Source organism: Eupeodes corollae, chromosome 1 (assembly GCF_945859685.1).
Source record: "Eupeodes corollae chromosome 1, idEupCoro1.1, whole genome shotgun sequence".
In the NCBI taxonomy this organism is placed as follows: Eukaryota; Metazoa; Arthropoda; class Insecta; order Diptera; family Syrphidae; genus Eupeodes; species Eupeodes corollae.
The window spans coordinates 225,370,393-225,394,012 of record NC_079147.1 but is presented as its reverse complement, the minus strand read 5'-3'; the positions used below and the strand labels follow the sequence as shown (position 1 = coordinate 225,394,012).

The following is a 23,620-nucleotide window of genomic DNA, read 5'->3' as shown; positions in this document are numbered from 1 at the left end:
GTCCATGAAAACAATGCTTTATTATCAATTCAAGAAATGTCTTTAAGACAGAAAGCTTTTCAATAACCGGCAATACGGCTTTCGAAGCAATAGATCCACTAGTGATCTCATTTTTCATTTCAAATGTGGAACAAATCTTTGCATCGTTTTGGAGAAAGTAAGATTTTTACGGTTGATATTTCAAAAGCATTTGATAGAATTTGTCATCATGCTTTTTTATAAAAATGGGTGAATTACTGCTTCGATGGACAAAAAATTACCTTTCGACCCCCAAAATAGCATGTAATATTGAATAGGTTAAAGTCTGGAAAACACAAAATAAATACCGGAGCGCTCCAAGGCTCTGTTTTGTCTCCAACACATTTTCATATTTTATTAATTATCTCTTGTTAGTAATTCGAACTTTTTGCTTTGCAATTGCTTAAATGTCTTGACAGTTTTAACAACCAACCATCAACCCGGGAGATAATTTGTTTGTGTTTTCGTAGGAATTCGTAGTACCCGTGGCATGATGGTTAGTGCGTATGGAATGTCATGCCAAAGGTAATGGGTTTGATCCATGCCTATGCCATCTTAAATCTTTTCACGGGTACTGCCTCTTACAAGGAATTGACAAATTCTCCAAGAGTAATTCTTGTCAAGAAAATAACTTTCTCAAAATAGCCGTTTGGATTCGGCATATAAACTGTAGGTCCCCTCCATCCCTGCAATTACTCGCACACAGGAATGGTTGAGAGTTGGAAGCCACTAGACCCTGGTTCGACGGACTGTTGCGCCACCTAATTTATTTAATTTATTTAGACGAATGTGGAATGCCTTTCCGCACTCTTTCTTTTCCTGTTATTGCAATGTTTAAGAGTTAAAAACCAATGTATACCGATACCTTCCTAATGCTCATACTGTGGTTCCAACATATCAAAGGTATTTAAAACCCTTTGAGTGTGTTCTAATCATATACAAAAATACTTGGTTTCATTGACAAAACGTCACCATCACAGCTTTAACTTTTAGGTAGTTGAGGACTTTGTCTACCTACTACGCTGCTTCTTTGGACTAGATAATAAAGTTCTCTCTCGAGCATCTAAAAACACCATTTATAAGACACTCATCATCACGGTTCTCAATTAGGGTGCTGAGACCTGGACCCTATCAAAAAAAGATGAAAGCGTCTTAGGATGGATAAAAATTCTTCGGGTGATTTTTGGCCCCTTCTGCATAAATGGAGAATGGAGGAGAAGATATAACGACAAACTGTACGGGGTGTACAGCGGCACTGACCTAGTAAATAGAAATAAAGTCTAACGGTTTGGATGGCTAGGTCATGAATGGAATCAACGCTCCAGCCCGGAAGGTCTTTGAATCCAATCCCGAGGGAAAGCGCAGCAGAAGAGGACCGTGACTCAGGTGCCGCACGCGGTTGGGTGAAGAACTCAACCAACTTGGCGTGCGAAACTGGAGACAGTTAGCTAGGGACCGAGCTGGCTGAAGACGCATGTTGGTTGAGGCCCAGGTCCGCCCCGGACTGTAGCGCCACCTTAAGTAAGTAAGTATTGGTTTTCATTTGTTATGTCTTATAAAGAAACCGTAAGTGGTCTTAAAATCCTATCAATTCTCAATGAGGCCTTATAATGCTCAGAATTTTTGTTTTGTTTTAATAAGCACACATTCAAGATGATATTACTACCCTTATTATGCAGAGACACAGTGTGAGCATTAGGAAGAAGAGAGAGGGTTTGAAATTAGATGTCGGTGCACATTGGTTTTGAATCCCTGAATATTTCAATGGCTGGGAAAACTAGAGTGTGATAATGCATTCCACATTCGCTTAGTACGACTAAGGAACGAATCATTGTTATCTATCTTAAACTCATTCAGTTCAAGTGAAACATTATGCAATCGGGCAAGTCGAGTCCTTTCCTTAAACGACGATGCTTCTGTTCGCAAAAGAACCTTCATGATGGATGGTTGAAGATTCAAACTTTGTTTACTCATTACTCTTGTTAGAAAATCTAGATGCAATTTCAAATTTTTAATATATCAACTCAAATTCTTCAAAATAGGTGTAACCAAAAACTTTAATATCGTAAGACAAGGAATTATTAATGGTAGCTAGGAAAACTCGGTATTTAGATCCTAAGTCTATGTTTTTGTTTGAGAAGGAAGTTGGCCACATTATGTTGAGAGCTACTTCAGCTTTTTTATTCTTACGCTGAACATGTTTATTGAAGCTACCGTTAGCAGACATTAACACTCCTAGATATTTGAATTCCTGTACTATTTCAATAGGTTGGTTGTTAAGGAACCACCTTTCTTCTCTCAACCTTCTACAACTCCGTGCCTCAAATACCATTATCTTTATTTTCTCTGAGTTTATTGTAAGCTCCCAGATATTAAAGTACTTTTGGACCCTATTGATATGTAGCTGGAGAGAAGATTGGTTATCCGATAGCATAACCAAGTCATCCGCGTAAAGATGTACTTTTATACGAATATCAGAAAAACAAACTCCACCGGGTAAATTATCTGAAATATCATCAATGTAGAGGGCAAACAAGATTGGTCTGAGGGTACATCCTTGGGGAACACCTGTAGCCGTTTGAAACCAATTTGAAACCTCGGACCCATCCCAAACTGTAGCATAAGTTTTACATTCAAATTGTTTTTAGATATTTAGAAAATTTCTAGGTATACCAAGTGAAGCCATTTTATAAATCACAGCATGTCGATTGACGGTGTCAAATGCAGCTTTTAGTTGATAAAGCAATCAAACATCTTCTTTTTCTTTTGGATAAATTTGTTAGCAATACTCAATAAAGCAAAAATATGGTCTCCGTTAAAAAGCCCTTACGAAAATCAGCTTGAAACATACTTAAGCGTTTGTTTGATTCTACACAATTGATAAGTCATTTGTATAAGATTCTAGGAAATACTTTTCTAATGGAATTTAAAATTGATTTGAATGCCTATAATTCTCAGGTAAGCAAGCATCACCTTTCTTTAAAATTGAGAATATAACAGCTTTAAGAAAGCTCATGTTAACGCAAGCGGAATCGTACAAGTTGTTGTAAAAAGAAAGAAGATATTGCTTGTATTCTTAAGATGAGTTTTTAAGAAATTCAACGGGAATGCCATTAATTCCTGGGGGCTTATTGTTTTTCATGTTAAAAAGAGCAAGTTCCAGTTTATTAAGGACTATTAAAGAATCAAGCAAATTATCAAGTGTCTGGGGAAGCGTAATGAAACGAGTGCAAGTTATCTTGACATGTCAACAAGGATCGGAAATGGGATGCCATAACTTCAACTTGTAATACACTTGAAGACGTACGATTTTTTCCATCCAACTCCCTTACATTATACGAAAAATTCTTTGAATCCTTACACCTTTCTAAGCAGGTCGCTAAATTAAGTGTATAATTTTTTTGTATATTTTGTTAGCTTCCAGATATGCAGACTTAAAATGGTCTAAATTAAATCTTCTAAATAACTTAAGGAAAGCGAATGATTTTTTTCTGAGCCTCAAAGATTCGGAATCAAACGATTTATTTCTGAGTTGCAGCTGCTAGGGATTACTAATACGCGAAGCAGATAATCTAACAATTTCGCTTATTTTTTCTCCTAAGTGGTCAATTGCAGAGGGGCAGCGACCCAACGTAAAGGTTTAATCTTTCTCGGAATAGCGAGTATTACGGTTGAACTGTTTAAGGGGAGGGATGAAGCTGGCTATTTCATGGTAGAATTAAAGTCTCTTAATATACTTCAGGACGAACAAGTTCACCCTTTCTGAGAATGGTTTGAGTTAATATATTTGAATTTCCATCAATTTTTAGTTTTAAAAAATTAAAATCCCAGTACCAAGGTGAAACGTGTTGTTGATGTAACTTTTATTTCACTCTGAACACTTTTTGGGGATCCGTTTGTTGTCATAAAATCGTTTTTTTCCGATGATGTTTCGATTTGTTTTTAACTTAATTAGATAGATTTTTTAATTGGCAACCATGCCAACGTTATATAAAACCAACCAAACGAATTACTGATGCTTTGTGCATTCTTTTTGTTTTGTATTTCCGTCCGTATTTTTTTTGTTTAAGTTCAAGTGAAACTATTGATTTTAGCCGTGAGGTTTTAGCTGAAAAGGTTGAGTTTATGTATTCATGGCTTCAATGGTTAATGATAGTGCAAGTTGCAAATACCACTGTTGTTCGCACAGACAATGCGTTTTTAATTGGCTGCATCAATTTGTTTCACGATGTTCCTACAACAATGAGAATTTGTGCTCGTCAATGTTTTATTGATTCCAATACACAAAAACACCAAACAGAATAAAAATTTAAAAAATAAAAACATGTCGTCGTGAATTGAATTTGTTGTGTCAATCTTTTTGTAGTTGTCGATAAAAAATAAATACATATTATTTTTTAAGGGTATGTACCTACCTCTATACAACATACCCTGGAAAACAATAAGTAATTGTCGGTATTCAAAGTTGACAGCTGTTGTGTTGGTTTGAAAAGGTTTTTGAAACTTACTTTAAATTTCCTGGTTCCGGGTTGGGGGTTTTTCGGTTCCGGGTGTGCGATAAAGTTCGCATCATGTACATGGAACATTTTATATAAAAACAATTGGTTAGCCATATCGAGAAATCAATCTTGATAAATGTGATGTGGGTTTGTTTCTCCTTGTTTTTCCTTGTTTTTCCCAGTTTTTCCCTGTTTTCTTTTGTTTTTTTTTTCTTTTTTTATTTGCATGTTTTCTATTCAATTAAGGCTGATGCCTTCCTTGGTGGGAAAACTTGACATTATTTGATATGGAAACACTTGGATTTTCATTGTGATGCTGCACAAAGGAAGAAACACTCTTTAAAAAGAATTATTTTGACACTTAAAATGACAGGTACAAAATACTTGCTTTTATCGTTGAAAGATTAAAGTTTGACTTGAGATTAATGACGATAAAAAAGACGGTGGAAGTCTTAAAGATGCGAAAAGTAATTTTAATGAAATGTAAATAAAAGTTTAAAAGCTTAAGTCTGCATGACACTATGTAGGTTAGTATTTAGTGTGTACGTATGTACGTACATTTGATTTTCTTGATTTTTAGCTCATTAAATGCTGCTTAGGCAGCAGACGAGAGGAAAGCTCATCAGAGAAGGTATTTAAAAAATAATTACGAGCACAATATCTCTGAATGTAGCTTATCATTTTGTATAGCCTGCAATGAAATCGATAGATTGTTCATTTGTTTTGAAATGAACAATAAAATGATGAAAAAGTTCAAAATAATAGTTTTTACGTTCCGTTCATTCTTCGTGGATCTATAAATATCCATTAAAATTAGCTGAAGTCTTCCACAGCAACTTCAAGGCTTCGGACATTGTGGTAAACAACATCTCTCCGGGTAACCAAATTTTGACATTCTTATAGGTGATTTCTTTGCTATTTTCTTTTTGGAAATACTGGATTTGACAGCTCACTCACATTTCGGGGTTTGTCCCACTTTGAAACATCTTCTATTTGGTCTATAATTTAACCATGTATTTTTACACAAACGAACTGTGCATATGTAAATAATTCGCGCAAATGCAAGCACAACTTTAAAATATTTAAACATTAATTAATTTTCCTAAATTCATTTAGTTCATTTTAAATAATATTAAATACGTTCCACAAATTGTTAAATAAGATAAGAATGTCATTTGAATGTCAAGATTATATAACGAAATTAATGGATTGTATATATTTTGTATTGTACACTAGGTCATATGATAAAAATTAAAGATTATTCTAATTACAAGTTTGAACAAGACAACGTCAGTAGCAATTCACCGAGAAAGTCAGCAGCCGTAGCCGCAGCCGCAGCATACAAGCACTAAGTCGTTGCTTTTCTTGTTAGTAAAACCAGTCCTGGAAAAATTATATAAGTATGGGGAATTGCAAAAGGGGTTACTTACAAAAATCATCAACAACCTTACTAATTTCAAAAAGGCTCCAAAAGAGCGGAGAACACCAGCTTAAGCATCACAAACTGGCTTGCTTTTCACGACAGATTTCAGGCTCTCATCCATAAAAACACGATCCTAGAGGACATCGACAAACTGCATTTCCTACAAACGTGTTTAACAGTGATGCACATCGTTTTATGCAAAACATTGCTGTTAAGTCTGCAAGGTATGAAAAGGCATGGGAACTTTTGGAACAGCGCTACAATCATCAATGCATTCTGGTGTAAATCCAAATGCAATTGCTTTTTGGTCAACCCTTATTGACGCGAGAAACGGCATCTAGTCTCAAGGAGCTCAAGAGAATGTTTTCTCGATCTTAAAAACTTTGAGGTTCCGATTTCTTGGTGGGATACAGTCTTGATATGTTTCCTTGTACAAAAGCTTCCTAGTACAAGTCTAAAGTTATTGGGGGAAAAATTAGGGAATAGCAACGGCTTACCGAAATTTGATGCGTTTTCCGAATTTTAAGAGACACGATTCCGTACGCTTGAAGTTATGGGCCAACAAGAGCTAGCTTCGTCCACCAGGCACAAAGAAAAGTCATCTGTTAATTTAAGGCCACGCTTTCAACCATCGACTTCAAAGGTTTTACATACAAAGCATCAACCTCAGAAAATTCCGAAGCACTTTCAAACTAGCCAAAGTTCTTTGCAAATTCTGCAACCAAAACAATTACTCTCTTAGAAAATGTCAGACATTTTTGGCAATGGACAGTGTCAAACGCCGAGAAGTAGTTCGGGGAATCCATGTTTGTGAAAATTGTCTCACATATAGGCATTCTCTCCAGGAATGCCAGAGATTGAGCCGGTGCTATTTTTGTCAGCAGCAACATCACTCACTCCTGCATTTGCAACATCAGAATAACTCTTTTCAACCTCAACAACTAGGTTCTGAACATCAGCCTCAAGTCGAAACATCAAGCCAAGGTATGCCAGCCGTCTCAACTACCGGTTCTAGTTCTAACACATTTCAGGCGTCAGTGTAGTGTAGTCCGAAACGTCTTTCATAACAGAAGCTGCTGCTCGGATGCTGAAGTTGGAAAAGTGACGTGACATTGTTGAGGTATCGGGGTTGGGGTTGGTCAGCAGCGGCTAAACGCAGCATATTGTCGAAGTTCATTTTGCTTCTCGCCATTCGACGTTTGAAACTTCCACACAGGCATTGGTTTTTAAGACGCTGACTGGGTATCTCCCGGCCCAATGAGTGGTACCCAACAATTGGAATCACCTCAAGGGTCTTTCGTTAGCAGATCCCTATCCCTACAATCCTGCTCCTATCGATTTATTGTTTGGAAGTGATGTTTGCACCCAAATACTGCTACCGGAAATAAGAAGGTATCGGGATAACAACGGACCGATAGCGCAAAATACGCATTTAGGGTGGGTCGTGTTAGGGAAAGTTCCAGAGGAAATTCCCCGGCAAATTCGAAGTTTCGTGCAGGTTACTGACCTCGGAATTCAGCTACAGAAGTTTTGGGAGATGGAAGAAACGCCGTTCAGAAACATGAAACCCTAGACACCATTGCTTCTGCCGTTCAAAGAAGGTCTTCCAGCGATGGGATCCAGCCGTCAAGGAGCTACTCGACGATTTCTCCATCTCGAGAAAATACTCGCCGCGTATCCTAAGCTTTGTGAGGACTATTCAAAGTGCATAAATGAGTACATCAAGCTCAAACACATGAAAAAAATAGATGAAGACGACACGGTTTTGGCGACCCCTTACCACTATTTTCTTCCGCACCATGCAGTTTTTAAGGAAGCGAGTTTCACAAAAATGCTAAGAATAGTGCTTGACTCAGCTTCTAAAGCTTTGGATGGGAAATCCCTCAATGAACATCTCTTCTTGTAGGTCCAAAATTGCAGACCAATATCATCGGTCTTCAAATAGACGATTAACTCCAAGGCTCTTCTGGAAGACATCACTGCTGAGGATCGAGAATTGATTTGGAACTCCCGCTTAACACCTCAAATCATGTCAAGACACTCGGCATCAAATGTTTTCCACTTGACAACTACTTTTCGTTTCAAAATCTGTTAGTTTCACCAGAAGACATCACAAAGCGATCAATGTTGTCCACCATCGCTAAGCTGTTTGACCCACTTGGTTGGATATCACCCTGCATCATCACGGCGAAACTAATGATGCAACGCCTCTGGAAGCATAGTTGTGATTGGGACGATCCAATTCCAACTGCCTTAAAGACGGAATGGGAAGCTTTTTTGTTAAACTTTTAATACGTGTTTCAACCTTCTCTTCCTGTAAAGCCGCCTTCAGGTGAAAGGTGAAACTCAGCTGTCATTTGAAGCGTTATAATACCAGTTGAATTTTTGTCATTTACGACAATGAATCACTTAACAAACGAGTAACACGTTGAAATTATTGAAAAGCGTTATGTAATGTCTATAAATCTATGAATTGTGAAATTCAAAGAGAGTTTAATCATCCCTTACAAAAAATTGACATGCTTGAAATGACACATGATCAAGCCTATGGAGGTTAAAACAAATTAAACCAATTAACGGCATTAAATGCTGTATTTATTTATTTATATAAAGATTTGATATGGCCTCCTAACTCAAAATAGGTTTTTAAGGCCCAGTAACATTAATATTTTACATTTTTTTTTTCTCTTAAAACTAAGTGATAAGATGAATGATAGATATATGTATAATGCATTACATAAATTATGTTCAAAGAAGATTAAAATAAAGTGTTTTTAATTCTGTAGATAATACAAAAGAAAAATAGAAAGATATATTCATGTGATTCAGAATTAAAAGAAAACAAAATAAAGAGAAAGAATTATACATGGGTAGGTATTCTCGATAAAGTAACTTAACCTAATATAAAAAAAATAATTATGTACGATATAACAAAACAACAAGAAACATTTTTTATTTCCTTAAATTAATCTAAATTTTACTGTAAAGTCCAATTTGTTTAAGAAAATTAAGACATCGTTTTAAAGAATTAAAATCATTTTGGTTTAATATATGGATATTTTGTATTTCAAAAGAGTTTCTCTCCTGTGCAGATAAGAAACAATTCTCAAATATATGTCTAACAGACAGAACCCCACTGCAAGCACATCTAGGGAGCTCGTTAGGTTGTATAAATAAGTAATCATGAGTGAGTCTAGTATGACCTATTCTAAGCCTGGTAATTATTGTAGCTTCTCTTCGACTAAGGAAATCTATTGAGTTAAATGGGATATCTAACCTATCTTTTATGAATCGGAGTTTATTTGTTGTTGGCAGTGATATCCACTGAGTATTACATTGAATTTTTATTTGTTTCTTTATATGTTGTTTCAAATCTTTGTATTGAAAAGCAAAATTTCTGTCTGTAGGTTGTAAGGTTGATTTTTTTGCCAGACAATCAACTTCATCATTAAAACCTAATGCTAAATGACCAGGTATCCAGAAAAATACGAAATTCTTATCTTGCTGTTTATTTAATATGTCTTTGATTTGTATTGCTATTGAGTTTGTTGTATATAATTGCTGCAGGGTCTGGATTGCAGCTAGTGACTCCGAACAAACTAAAATATTTGAGATGTTACTTTTTTCAAAATATTCTACTGATTTAAATATCGCATAGAGCTCCGCAGACAAAATGCTGGTATTTTCTGAAAGTTTAAATAAAAATTCTACAGAGTCAATTTTAAATGCACATCCAGTTTGTCCATTTAAAACAGAACCATCAGTATAGCATTTTTGAAAATCTGTATATTTTGAGTCTAATTGTTCCAAGAAAGTTGCCATGAACTGCTCCTTAAGGGTTTCTTTTTTAGTGAATTGGGTGAGGGATAGGTTGAACTTGAAATTTTTAAATTGCCATGGAGGATATTTCTGAAATCTTGTTTGGTCGAAATTGTGATTTAAGGGAATTTGGAGTCTATTGAGTGTAGTTTTTGCTCGAGTTATGGAAGATTGAAATCTTAGAGGTCTATTTTTAAGTTTATTAAATATTTCATCATCTAAGAACTTTTCGTAGAGTATATGGTTCTTAATAGAAAGTATCTTGATCATATAAAACGAAATTTGCTTATCACGGCGGAATCTAAGGGAAAACTGTTCGCTTTCAGCTAAAATGCTAGGTACAGGACTTGTTCGAAAAGCACCTGTAGAAATTCGAATTCCAGTGTTGTGTATAGATTCTAGTTTGTTAAGATTTAATTTGTTTGTTGAGCTATACAGAAAACTTCCATAATCAATTATCGGGAGTATAACCATGTTATGGATTCTAAGAAGAAGTTTTCTGTCTGATCCATAATTAGTATTTGCAAGAATTTTAAGAAGATTGAGAGCTCTTGTTGATTTTGAAACAATTTGTTTTATATGCTGATTCCAGTTTAATTTTGAGTCAAAAATTATGCCTAAAAACTTATGTTCTTTTGTATATGTGATCAATTGATTATTCAAAAACAGGTCAGGATAGTATACATTTTTAATTTTTCTAGTAAATAGTATGGCTTTTGTTTTGTTGTCTGAAAATTGAAATCCGGTTTCGTTACTCCATTCGCTAAGATTATCTAACGCACTTTGGATAGTTCTTTTGAGTTGGTCTAAGTTTTTTGATGTCGAAAAAATTATTAGATCGTCAGCATACATCGCTATTTTAACTTGTGATTTGATTTTAACAAAAATATTATTAACAGCAATAAGGAATAATGAAACACTTAACACAGATCCTTGAGGGATTCCGTTTTCCATTTTTTGAATAGATGACATATATTTTCCCAAAACCGTATAGCAAGTGCGATCTTCAAGAAAATTTTCGACAAAATGAACGATATGCCCTTTAAGACCCATTACTAACAATTCTTCGACAATTTTACGTTTCCATACCATATCATATGCTTTTTTAATATCAAAAAAGATAGATAGGACGAATTTATTGGAAGCAAATGCTTCCATAACTTCAGACTCGAGAAAAATCAAATTATCAGATGTAGATCGGCCCTGCCTGAAACCTGATTGGCATCTACTAATTTTGTCGTTGCTTTCGAGAAACCATTTTAAACGCTTATTAATCATCCTTTCTAAAATCTTACATAAGCAATTTGTCAGGGCTATGGGTCGATAACTGGAGGTTGAATTAGAATTGTTTCCCTTTTTAAGAACTGGGATGAGAATAGCTGTTCTCCAATTAGATGGAAAGGTGTTGGTTAGATATACTTTATTAAAAAAATCAAGTAAATAACATTTATTCCAGAAGTCCATATTTTTGATCATATCATAGTGTATTTTATCAGGTCCAGCAGATGAACCTTTACAATCTAAAAGAGTATTTTCAAGCTCATCAATTGAAAAGGCTTGATTATAACTGATTGTTTTATCAGGAGGAATTTTAAGACGTTTGGATTCAGATACATTTTTATGATTAAGGAAAGTTTGAGAATAATTATCAGAGTTTGAGAATTTATGGAAAGAGACGGCAATTTCTTCACAAATGTCTTTTTGTAAAGTTATTAATTTTTCATTAACAATAAGTGACGTAATTTGGGTAGATTTAGATTTCCCGTTAAGCTGTCTAAGTTTCTTAAATACTTCTGATACAGAAGTTTTACTAGAAATGCTACCGACGTATTCTTCCCAGGATTTTTGTTTATGAAATCTTATTATCTTTCTGGTTTTATATTTTACAGCTATAAAATTTTTATAGTCAACCAAATCCAAAGACCTTTTATATTTGCGAAATAATCGGTAACGAGTCTTAATAAGGTTCTTAATTTCATCATTATACCATGGGACGCTTTTATGGCACTTCGCATTCTTTGAAAAAGGCATTGATCTATCGGCAGCTGTTAAAATATTGCGTCTTATAAAATCTTCATACTCGTCAATTGTTACGTCATCATTTTCTATTTTTAAGTTGAGTTCTTGTCTAAAAATGTCCCAATTTGCTTTTTTTGTTAAATAGATTTCCCTGTGATTATTATTAGATTCTGAGTTTAGAATTGGCATGATGACAGGAAAATGATCACTGCTATGTAAATCATCTTCAACAAGCCATTCAAAATAGTTTTGAATAGTGGGGGAAACAAGTGTGAGGTCGATTGCACTAAACGTTTTATGGGCAAAACTAAAGTGAGTTGGTTTACCATTATTCAAAATATTAAGACAGTGCTCATGAATAAGATTTTCTATTATTTTACCTCTAACGTCACATTTTTCAGAACCCCAAAGAAAGTTATGAGCATTAAAGTCACCGAGTAAAATATATGGAGCATCTAACTGGCTTATAAGATTCCCTAAAACTGACCTTGAAATATTTTCTGAACCAGGTAAATAAATATTGCAAATTATAAACTTTATGGGATAAAAAATTTTAACAGCAATGGCTTGTAGATCTGTTTGCAGTGAGAGCTCTTCCGAAACAAAATTTGAGTCTACTAAAGTAGCAACTCCTCCATGAGAGTTTGTAGTAGATTCACAATTTTTATAAAAAACATTATAATTCTTAAATGAGGGTACATAATTTTCTTTAAATCTTGTTTCTTGAATACAAAAAATAAATGAGTTATATTTATTAACTAATAATTTAAATTCATCGAAATGGTTGAGAAAACCATTGCAATTCCACTGTACTAAATTAAGTTGTTTACTCATGATCGCTTAGATTTAAACTGGATAAGCTGCTTACTTCCATCTTATTATTTTTGTCGGTTTTATTTTGTTTTTTAAGTTCTCTTTTCTTTCGTGTACTTAGCTTAGTTGGAAGAATAGAAATTCTCTCTCTTCCTGTGTCAATGATTTTAATGGGTGGTTGGTCATTCGATGATGATGTTGATAATGATGACGCAGATTCTGCTTCTTTCACACGTTTGTTTGTTTCTACATTATTTGGTTGTTCTGCAAGTGTTGTTGTTGTATTGTTTTTCTGGGAGACTTTAGGTGTTGTTTCTTTCTCTTTTGCCTTACAGGTGCAGCGGCATTGGCAATTTTGATTTTTGATGGTGGTGGTAGGTGGAGATGTCGAGGTTTGTAGTCGTTCTCTATGTCTTTTGATTGCTTCTTTGATGCTGACTCGTTCTAATGCCTTGATTTTTTGCACCTCTCTTTCATGGACGTATTTAATGCAAGACGTTGAAAGGGCATTATGGTTAAGTTGGTAATTGATGCAAAAAGGTGGTCTGTTACATTTCTCCATCTCATCTTCTCCGCTGTTGCTATGGAAAGTTTGGGAGCAGTTGGCACATTTTTTTTCGGCAGTGCAATTAACAGTTATATGTCCAAACCTTAGACATGTAGTGCAACGTAGCGGTGCGGGGATATATGGCCTGATTTTAATGTTATCGTAGCAAACGCTAATTTCTTTAGGAAGGTCGTATGATGAAAAATGAAAAATATAAAGATTCCCTTCTTCGTACTTATTGTTGGTTGGGTTTTTAGTTTTGATTCTTTTAAAATCAATTACGAGTTGGTCTTTTAATCCATCAAGTATTTCATCTCTTGATAAGGAGTTAAACTGAGGACAGTGTGCTACACCTTTACTTCCGTTTAGGGTCTCATGTTCCGATATTGAAATTTTGATGAAGGGATTTAGAGTTTTAAGCTTTATGAGCTTGTTAGCTTGGGATAGTGTTTTTGTTTTAAGCAAAATCTTTCCATCACGCAAACGAGTGCACTGATCGATGGGACCACTTACCTTAGCAATCACGCGTTGTAGCAAAAAAGGGGAAACGTTATTCATAGTTTGTCCATCGCATCTCTCCATAAGTAAAAACTTTGGACCGATTGTTTGGTTTTTTAATTCTATGGAGTTGTCGAAAAAAAGTTCTTCAATTTTTGTGAGATTGGATGAATTATTTGTTTCACCCATTTTAAATTATGTTGCACTTAGTTAATTTTATTTAAAGTAGGTAAACAAACACTTTAAGGTCACTTCAAATTTCACACTTCACAATTTAACTGACAAAAGATTAAACGACCCGTTCGTGGAGACTATCAATGGTCAACTGAAATGCTGTATTAAAAGTTTGAGAACTAAGATCTACAAACAGCCCACACCAATAAGAGGCAGAACGAGTGACCTTGCCAAATCTTATTTTACTGCAAGTGGGTAGTATTGATTTAGTAAGAGATAGTCATCTTGTTATAGCATTGATCTCTGCCACTACAGTATGGAAGTGGAAATCTCAAGTTAGTCTATTTTCAAAGTTTAAACCTAAATTTTGAATTTGAGTAACATACTCGTATTTAATTATGAAATTATTTAATATTCCGAAAAAAAAAATGTTCAGGTTTGTTTTTTTTTTTTTTTTTTTTTTTTTTTTTTTTTTTTTTTTTTTTTTTTTAACTATTGGAAGAGCTTTTGTTTTTCCGGTATTAAGTTTAAGCCCGCTACGTTACGACCACTCATGATGATAGACTGCAATGTTCATGTACAGCGCCTTTAATCATGCGTTAAGGAAAAATTATTTATGAATGGACTTCGTCAGTATAGATATGATATTGGCAGAAAGATAAAGCAAGGGCCAGTATGAACAGGAAGGATAGATGTCAGTTTATTTATGCAAGATAAGTTAAACTAAGTCGTCAGTTTATAACAAACTTCGCCATCTAGCTCGGTCTCTAGCTAGTTGTCTTCACTTTCATGCTCCAAGTTGGTTGAGGTCACTTTCCACTTGTGTGCGCCATGTGATCCATCTTAGTCGTTGCAATTTTACCCTTCTGAGAAAATCTATGTCGCTGTGAAGCCTGTATAGCTCGTCGTTCCATCTTCTCCTCCACTCCTCTTCGATGCATACGGGGCCGTAGATCACACGAAGAACTTTTCCCTCAAAACGACCGAAGGTGCTTTCATCCACTTTTGTCATAATCCATGCTTCTGCACCGTATAGCAGGATGGAATGATGAGGGTCTTATATAGCGACACTTTGGTCCCTTGTGAAAGGGCTTTGCTACTCAATTGCTTTCTTAGCCCAATGAAACAGCGGTTATCAAGAATTATTCTTCGTTTGATTTCAGCGCTGGTGTTGTTTTCTGCTTTCATAGGATAGGTATAGCCTAGGTAGACAAAGTCCTTAACTACCTCAAAAATACGTCTGTTGATGGTGACGTTTTGACCAAGACGTCGGTGTTGTATGTCCTTTCTTGACGACAGGATGTGCTTTGTTTTTGTCCTCATTAACCGTTAAACCCGTTTTTGCCGCCTCTGTCTCAAAAGCCCTATTGACATTGCGCTGAGTTCTTCCAATTTTGTTAATTTCATCAGCGTATGCTAGAAATTTAACAGATTTTTGAAGGATAGTACCTCTAGAGTTGACGTGGGAGCAGCTCTGCACTATTCTTTCAAGTACGATGTTAAAAAAATGTCATGCGCATCACCTTGTCTTAATCCTTTTTTGACATCGAAAGGTTCTATGAAGTTGTATCCAACTTTTACAAACGGACGAGTTTGGCAGGGATGCCAAAACTAGACATGGCTCGTCCCTGTAGATGCTGTCATATGCGGCTTTGAAATCGTTGAAAAGATGGTGGGTGTCGATTTGGTGTTCTTGGGTTTTTTCCAGGATCTGCTGTAATGTTAATATTTGATCAACTGTGGACTAAACCACTGTGTGGTCTAAAACCACACTGATAAATACCTATCAGGTTGTTGACTATGGGCTTCAGTCGTTTACATATTACGGCAGAGAAGATTTGATAGGCGATGTTAAGCAGACTGATTCCTCTATAGTTGTTGCAGTTTAGAGGGTCTCCTTTTTTCAAGTTTGGGCAAACAGTACTGAGGTTCAATTCATCGGGCATGAGTTCTTCCGACCATATCTTACAGATAACTTGGTGCATGCTATAACCGAATTATGTCCAGCTGCTTTGAAGAGCTCGGCATTTAAGCCATCTGCTCCAGGGGATTCATAAGACTTCAGCTTAGACATGGCAATCTTTACTTCGTGTAAGTTGGGATGCTATAGTCGTCTATGTTGAATGTGTCATCTTGTCTGACACCGGAATTCGGTTCGTCATCGCCGTTATGTAAACTACAGAAGTGGTCCTTCCATATCCTTAGCATTGACTGCGGTTCCACTATGATGTTTCCACTTTCGTCCTTGCAGCCTTCGGTTCTAGGGTTATGTACCTGTGAATTTCGTTTCACAAGTTCATAAAACTTTCGATATTCATTAGTGCTTTTAAACCTCTCAACATCTTCGACCACACGCTTCTCATGCGGTTACTTGTAACTCGTCGGAAAAGGATTTGGCGATCTCTTGCGATTGTAGTCGTTCGACGTTGTACCTTCTCCCAGCAACTTCCTGTTTTGCCTTTGGCCTCGAAACCCTAAGTGCTACCTTGGCTACAACGAGGTAGTGGTCCGAGTCGATGTTAGCTCCTCGGAAAGTTCGGATATCCATGATGCTGGAAGCGCGTCTTTCGTCGATCGTAATGTAGTCAACCTGGTTGACGAAAATGAGTCGTGCTTAAATACAAAACACTCCGAAAATGGTGAGCTTTTTATTGGCATTGTCAAAAAGCAACTACAATACTTGATTTTACCAAGGTCGAAAATTTGTCCCCTTCCTAGCTTGGCATTAAAATCGCCCTGGATTATTTTAATATCGTAGCTAGAACACTGCTTATATGTTTTGTCTTAGATCTAGAACAACATATCTTTGGTGTTGTCATCTTTCGCTTCTGTGGGGTCGTGTCCGCATATCAGGCTAATATTGTAGAATTTAGCCTTGATCCATATGGTCATGAGGCGCTCATTGATGCACCTATAGCTCAAGACTTCTTGCCTAAGTCTGGCTCCAATGACGAACCCGCATCCAAATAAGCGCTGTTGGTTTTCGTGGCAGCAGTCACCATAGTAAATATCGCAGTTTTTCATCCTCTTTTTGCCCGGCCCATCCCATCGTATTTCCTGGATGGCGGTGATGACTGCTTTATAGCAGTTTAGGGCCTCCGCTAATTCTTCGGTCTGTTAAGGGACCTAACATTCTACGTGCAAATCCGAAGTTCGTTGTCCTTAATTCGTTTGCGTAGGTTGTCAACTGTAAATCCGTCCGTATCCGAGGCTTGTTGGTGCTTCGCAAACTATGAAAGCTTTTACGTGGCCAGGAAGTCACCGTGAAGGCACAACCCCCAACCCTTTCTGCATCTTTATGAATTATTATCTGTTTCACAAAATTTGTTTGAAGTCGATATATCTTTTGGTTCTTGAGCTATGAGAACGATAAAAACGTCGCGAAAGTAAAAATCTTTCATTTAGACTCTAGTGACCTCGAAACGTCGAGAAATGTCAAAATTTTCAATTTGTCAAATCGGACCCATTACAATAACTTCCTATGGGAAGTTAAAAAACGAAAAAGGATATAAAATAGGATTGTGCCAATTTTTTGTGGTAAATTTTACAGTTACTCCGTTTTTTAATGTTTGTATTGGAAACTTTAAACGACGACTTTTTTAAGCTTGCCAAAAAGTCTTTAAAGGCTGGCTTAACCCCTAAATGAAACCAAGCTGTTGAATATTGCCAGACGCACATCTCCAACAATAATTCATATTTAAACTTGTAATTTATAACGAATATGAGTATAAATGTAAGTTCTGCCCCCTTAAAATTAAAAGCACTTATCCGCATAGGAATCCTTAAAAAAATATTAAATTCCCAGTATTTTGCCTGCAGCATGATTTATTTTTTAGTTTGAATGAAAATGTATTTGTATAAATGCAAATCTAATCAAAGCAAATACCTTACAATGTTTGAGAACTCTCAAATATACAAAAACAACTCTTTTTTTCGATGTATGGATGTGCTATTTCGTTTAATTTAAAATCATAAATGTTGTAATTGGATTAAAACAGCAATTGCAAAATAAATTTATATTGAAAACGATTTCATTTAAATTTGAAAATAAATAAAAATTATCAATGGAAAAATACAAACTTAAAACTTCCTTTAAATTACATATTTTTAATTTTAATTTACATAATTTACTTTTATCCTTATTTTTATTGTACACAATCATTAATTTGTTAACATGAAACAAAAACAGATACGAATTTCTTTATGTGCAGATATAAATTCAAAAGTTAAATAATTAAGAAGGTAGGTATGTTTGTGTTGTGTTGATTTTAACACTTGACTGGAAAAACCTTTTCCCATCATGTATTGATTTTATCATTTTATGCTTTTTGTAGGTATGCATGTAGCTTTGAGGTATGAGACTTTGTTAGGAAATCAAGACATCTGTCAAAGGTCAAGTTATGTTCCCTAAATACAAAATCTAACTCCTCCCTTACAAATATAATTTGAATTATTTCATTAAAGATGCTGGGCAACAATTTATATTGATCCTTATCCTTATACCGCCATCGCTACCGCTTTCGCCGCCACAATGCGTACAACATGATATAACGAATATTCTGCGGCACATTAAATTCAAGGTCCTTTTCGAACCGAAAAAGAAGTAAATTTGAAATGTCAACTGCACGTCCAAATGGGAATATGAAAATACACAAACCAAGAGTTAATACGTTTCTTCATTTTATTTTTTTTTTTTTTTTGAGAAAGAAGTCCTTTTTTGGGGAATGAGGAGCGGTTGGGATAGAGAAAGAGGTTGTTGTTAAGGGCTGTTACCAGGAAGTTCTTAGCTGCGTATATGGGGTAGTTTGTCATTTCGCCGTCTCGTAGATCGCAGATAAGAGAGATTAATGTGAAGAAGATAAATATTGCTGGTAGGGCTGCAACAGGGACTGGTTTATAAAGAGGATACGCTATAGAGGGATAGGGATAAGGACACAGCTCCTAAAATTACATCGTTTACACACATACTCGTATATATGAAATAAATGGGTTGAAGCCAATACATAAATTATTCAAAGGTCACATATGTGAGTTAGTCAAGGGAGAGTCATTGTCGTATAATTCGTCTAGAAATTAATTTAACCCAAAAAATAAACAGCTAACGAGAACGAAAATAAACTTTGGAGAAGTGGAGAAGTCTAAGCGAAAGTGTCCAAAATGTCAACTAAACTAAACTTGCATACTTAAATTCTTATATGCAAAGAATTCGAGACAAAATTATGGTGGCGCCACATGTAAAATTAATCCAAGTCCAATGACTTTAACTCTTCATATACGTACGACTGGGTTTTAAGTTGAACTTGCTGAGACCTTACAGCACGAGCACCGAACATAAAACCAATTAAACTTAAGATAATGTTTTTCGACAGTCACGATGTGATGATGATGGGATGAAGGCTCAGGGTGATTACGATACGAGTGGGAATTTTTGGAAGTCTGAAAATTTAATATTTTAAGATATATGCCAGAGGTTAATACAAAGTGGTGTAGGTATTAAAGTAATTAAAAAAGAAACAATCCCATACCTGGGTACTTTTTGATTTAGAGACCAAAAATATTGTTATGGAAATAATTTGATACCTTCTATCACGGGAGTTAAAAAGACTAACGACGACGGGTAGACGTTGAAAGCGGCGACGTTTTAGTTAAGAAGAATTTGATATTAAGTCCATTAATTTTCAGATAGAGGAGAGGAAAGAATTTAAGTTATTGACTTGGTAAGAAAATGTAGATTCCAATCAAAGGCATTTAAAGAAAAGTCTTCAGCAAGTGATTTAAAATAAAGATGCAGGAGAACATTGATTACAATCTTCTAAATATCATTGCCTATTATTTAATGTTTTACTATTTAATGGTTACATTACAATTTAATAAGTTCGCAAAATCCCTCCTTAAGAATTTGTTGTACAGTCTCATTTATTTGTTAAACAAAAAGCAACACATATACAGCGACTTTTAAAATCCATCCAATCCTATAAAATCCAAATGCACCCGACTTGACAGCATTCATTAAGGCTTTATTGAAATTTAACTAACTTTTTACTTTTTCACATCATTCCTTCTTTATCGAAGGCTTTTGCAACTCTTATACGTAACTAATTAAAAGAAATTTATTCAAGACAAACAATTTCTTCATCCTCTGCAGTCAGGATTTCAGTCTAGACATAGTCGCGTTTCAGTTTTGCTTGATGTGCATGATAACATAAGACTTATGCCTTAGACAAAAGAAAACATATTATGATAACTTCACTTGTTTGCGTAAATTCTAATCTTGGCTGTGATAAGCTTACACCTCATGTTAACATCTTTAATTGTATGCAAACCGTATCTTGTAATGACGAACTGAATTCGTCCTGTTCATTATGGTCTTCCGCAAGAATGAATCCTTGGACCCTCATTGTTTTCGTTACTAAATCATTTCGTTCTGTTTTATCGTTCTGATAATTTTATATCTACGATTATGATGATGATAACGGTCTGCACGACAACACTTCCGATAACGGATTCAGGCTCATAGATTTTGCTGCGGGGCGAAACGTCATGGTGGCCAAAACGCGCTTTCCACACCTCAACATCCACAACGGAGCTTGAAGTTCTCCAGATCGATCTACCGTCAACCAGATGACCATATTGCGATCGACACCAGACACGCTTCCAGCATCATGGATGTACGAACTTTCCGAGGAGCTAACATCGACTCGGACCACTATCTTGTTGTTGCTGAGGTGCTGGGAGAAGGTACAACGTCGAACGGCTACAATCGCAAGAGATCGCCAAACCCTTTTCCGACCGAGTTACAAGTAACCTCTCTTGAAGTTCTTTGCCGCGAACATAATGTATCGAAAACCAGTGGCAACATTGCCAAGATGCCATCAGAGAAGCCGCCTCTGATGTGCTGGGTTTCAAGCAGACACCAAAAACGAACCCCTGATTTGATGAGGAATGTCGGCAGGCAAATGCAGCCAAACAACAGGCACGTAAAGCGGCGCTGCATAAAAGGACGAGAGCTGCTTATGAGCTCTATGAGCAGAACGGGCGAGAGGAACGCCTACTTCTCAGAAGAAAAAAGAGAGGGCATGAGAAGCGTGCGGTCAAAGATGTTGAGAGGTATAAAAGCAGGAATGAATTTCGAAAGTTTTATGAACAGGTGAAATGAAATTCACAGGTAAATAAACCTAGAACCGAAAGCTGCAAAGACGAAATTGGAAACTGCAGACTGTATAACGGCAACGACGAACTGAATTCCGCTGTCAGGCAGGATTATCAATTCAACATGGACGACGAAAACCTCCCGACTTAGACGAAGTAAAGATTGCCATGTCTAAGCTGAAGTCTAATAAAACCGCTGGAACGGATGGCTTGAATGCCGAGTTCTTTAAAGCAGCTATAGATAGATTGGTAAGGAGCATGCACCAACTTATCTGTAAGATATGGTCGGAAGAAAGCATGCCCGATGAATAGAACGTAAGTGTTGTTTGCCCGATTCTGAAAAAACTAGACCCTCTAAACTGCACCAACTATATAGAGGAATCAGTCTTCTTATCATAGCTTACAAAATCTTTTTCTGCCGTAATATGTGAACGTCTCCAGCCCATCGTCAACAACCTGATGGGTCGTAATCAGTGTGATCTTACACCAGGAAAGTCTACAGTCGATCAAATATTAACATTACGGCAGTTCCTGGAAAAAACCCCAAGAACATAAAATCGACACCCACCATCTTTTCATCGATTTCAAGGCCGCATATGACAGCATCTATAGGGACGAGCTGTATAGAGCCATGAGGGCAAAACAAAGTACAAGGACATACAACACCGACGTCTTGGTCCAAACGTCACCATCGGCAGATGTAACTTTGAGGTAGTTTAGGACTTCGTTTACCTAGTCTCCGCTGTTAACGCAGAAAACAACACCAGCGCTGAGATCAAACGCAGAATAACTCTTGGTAACCGGTTATTCTTTGGGCTGACTGGTAAAGTCCTCTCTCCAGCGAGCAAAGTGTTGCTTTATAAGACCCTTATAATCCCCGTCGTGCAAAGATTGCAACGGCAATATTAATTTTTAAAGACAAACAACAATGGAACTAAATCGAAAGATGGAAAACTAGTTTTTATTGATTTTTCTTATTTTGACGCAAATCAGCTGATTTTGACACTCCGAAAGTATTTCTCTGTTTCAATGCTTTTTTGATTTCGTTCAGGACTTATGATCTAAATTTGTTCGTCCTCGCCGTAAAAAAATTTTTGGGGGCTCTCTACGAGGGACTCTGTGATAGAGGTGATTGTTTTGTTTGTGCTACAAAAAAAGAACGAAATTTTGTCGACCAGTGTTATCAACCATCAGGTATTTGGTCATAACACATAACAAGTTTCCTTTTCAATCACATGTAGCTAAAAATAAAATTTTGATGTACAGGCAACTTTTTTAGAAATTTTTAGATAGATGATACAACCTGGAATCGCTTTGAACTTGAATTGTATCCTCATGGGTGCAGCCAGTACATTTCAAATCTTCATATTTGTATTCAGATACCTTTATGCTGAAACTCTTCAACCGTATATTCGAAAATAATCTATATTCCATCCTCTCAAGATAAAAGTCAATAAAAATAAAAGACTTTTAGTCAAAACAATTTGCATTTTCCTTTCCTCTGTTTACTTGCATCTGCATATTTTTCCTCTGCAATGTTATTTACATTTCAATCATTTTTACATCCCCACATCCACGAATTCGATTTGTGGAAAGTGTATTTCAAACAAAACATTCAATTCCATGCGGTTTTAATCCAATTGCTATGTTTTTTTATTTTGTTTTGTTTTCAATCCAATATTTAAAATATTGAAATGCTCTCTAAATTGTCACTTTGAAGCCACATCCTTTATTGTTTATTTAATTTTAGAATTTATATTTTCATTGCATGGGTTTGTTAAACATTCATTTATTAGTTTTTGATTAAAAATAAAAATTCATATCATTTTATTATTTTACTATGTACCCACTATAAAGGTGGGTGCTCTTCATGTACACCTATTTTTATGTCAGGTGAATAGGACGATGGTTTTGGGTACATTCAAAATGATGATAACTTTTTGTGGAATTTTTGTTTTCATAAATCTGCAACACACGTCAGTGAAATATTAAATAAAAGCAGCAGATATTTCAGCACATTCCCAACAAAAGTAAGGATTATATTTTTTTTTGTTTGTGTTGAGAGAGATGGAACTTTTAAAAATATATAAAATACTTTATACATAAATATATTTACATATACGTTGCATGGTGCTTCTAAAAAGAATGGAAAATATGTTTGGGTGTGTTTTCGACAACGACAAACTTAAATACCTTTTGAATATGTACCGCACCATAGTTTAAATTGCCAGAAAAATCACGAGTAGTCGCTCTTTTCGAAATTCTAAAGCTTCTTGTAGATTTTGTTCTTGAACTTCTTGATAAAATTTTAATGAAAACCTTTTTGTATTTTCAATTCAGTTCTTAAAATTGAATTATTACCATTGTTAAGTCCCGATGAAGAAGTTGAAAAAATATTCAAATAATTGTTAAAAAGGCGGTGCAAAATTTTGTATCAGTACAAGCAACAATCTTAATAAACAAATTTACAAATTCAAAAATGATTCACTCAGTACATTCCTAAGGAATTTAACGACTGATGCTTCAACCGATTTTTCGCTATGGAAAGCAGCCAAGCACCTGAAAAGACCGCAGTTACAAAACTCGCCCTTGAAATCTCAAGATTGGAAATGGATCAGTCGCCCGAAAGAAAAGGCTAACCTTTTGGTTGAACATCTTGCG

General features: G+C 35.7%; 1 protein-coding gene across 1 annotated transcript; it reads right to left on the bottom strand.

Moving 5' to 3' along the window:
• Window positions 1–12,604: 12,604 nt before the first annotated feature.
• LOC129948926 (uncharacterized) lies at window positions 12,605–13,696 on the bottom strand. Its single transcript, XM_056060079.1, has one exon. It carries the CDS (start codon window positions 13,694–13,696, stop codon window positions 12,605–12,607), a length of 1,092 nt encoding a protein of 363 aa, XP_055916054.1.
• Between the last annotated feature and the right edge of the window lie 9,924 nt (window positions 13,697–23,620).

What these genes read in the sequence shown, in the direction of transcription:
- LOC129948926 (XM_056060079.1), bottom strand. Translation starts at nt 13,696, where the DNA reads ATGAATAACGTTTCCCCTTTTTTGCTACAACGCGTGATTGCTAAGGTA.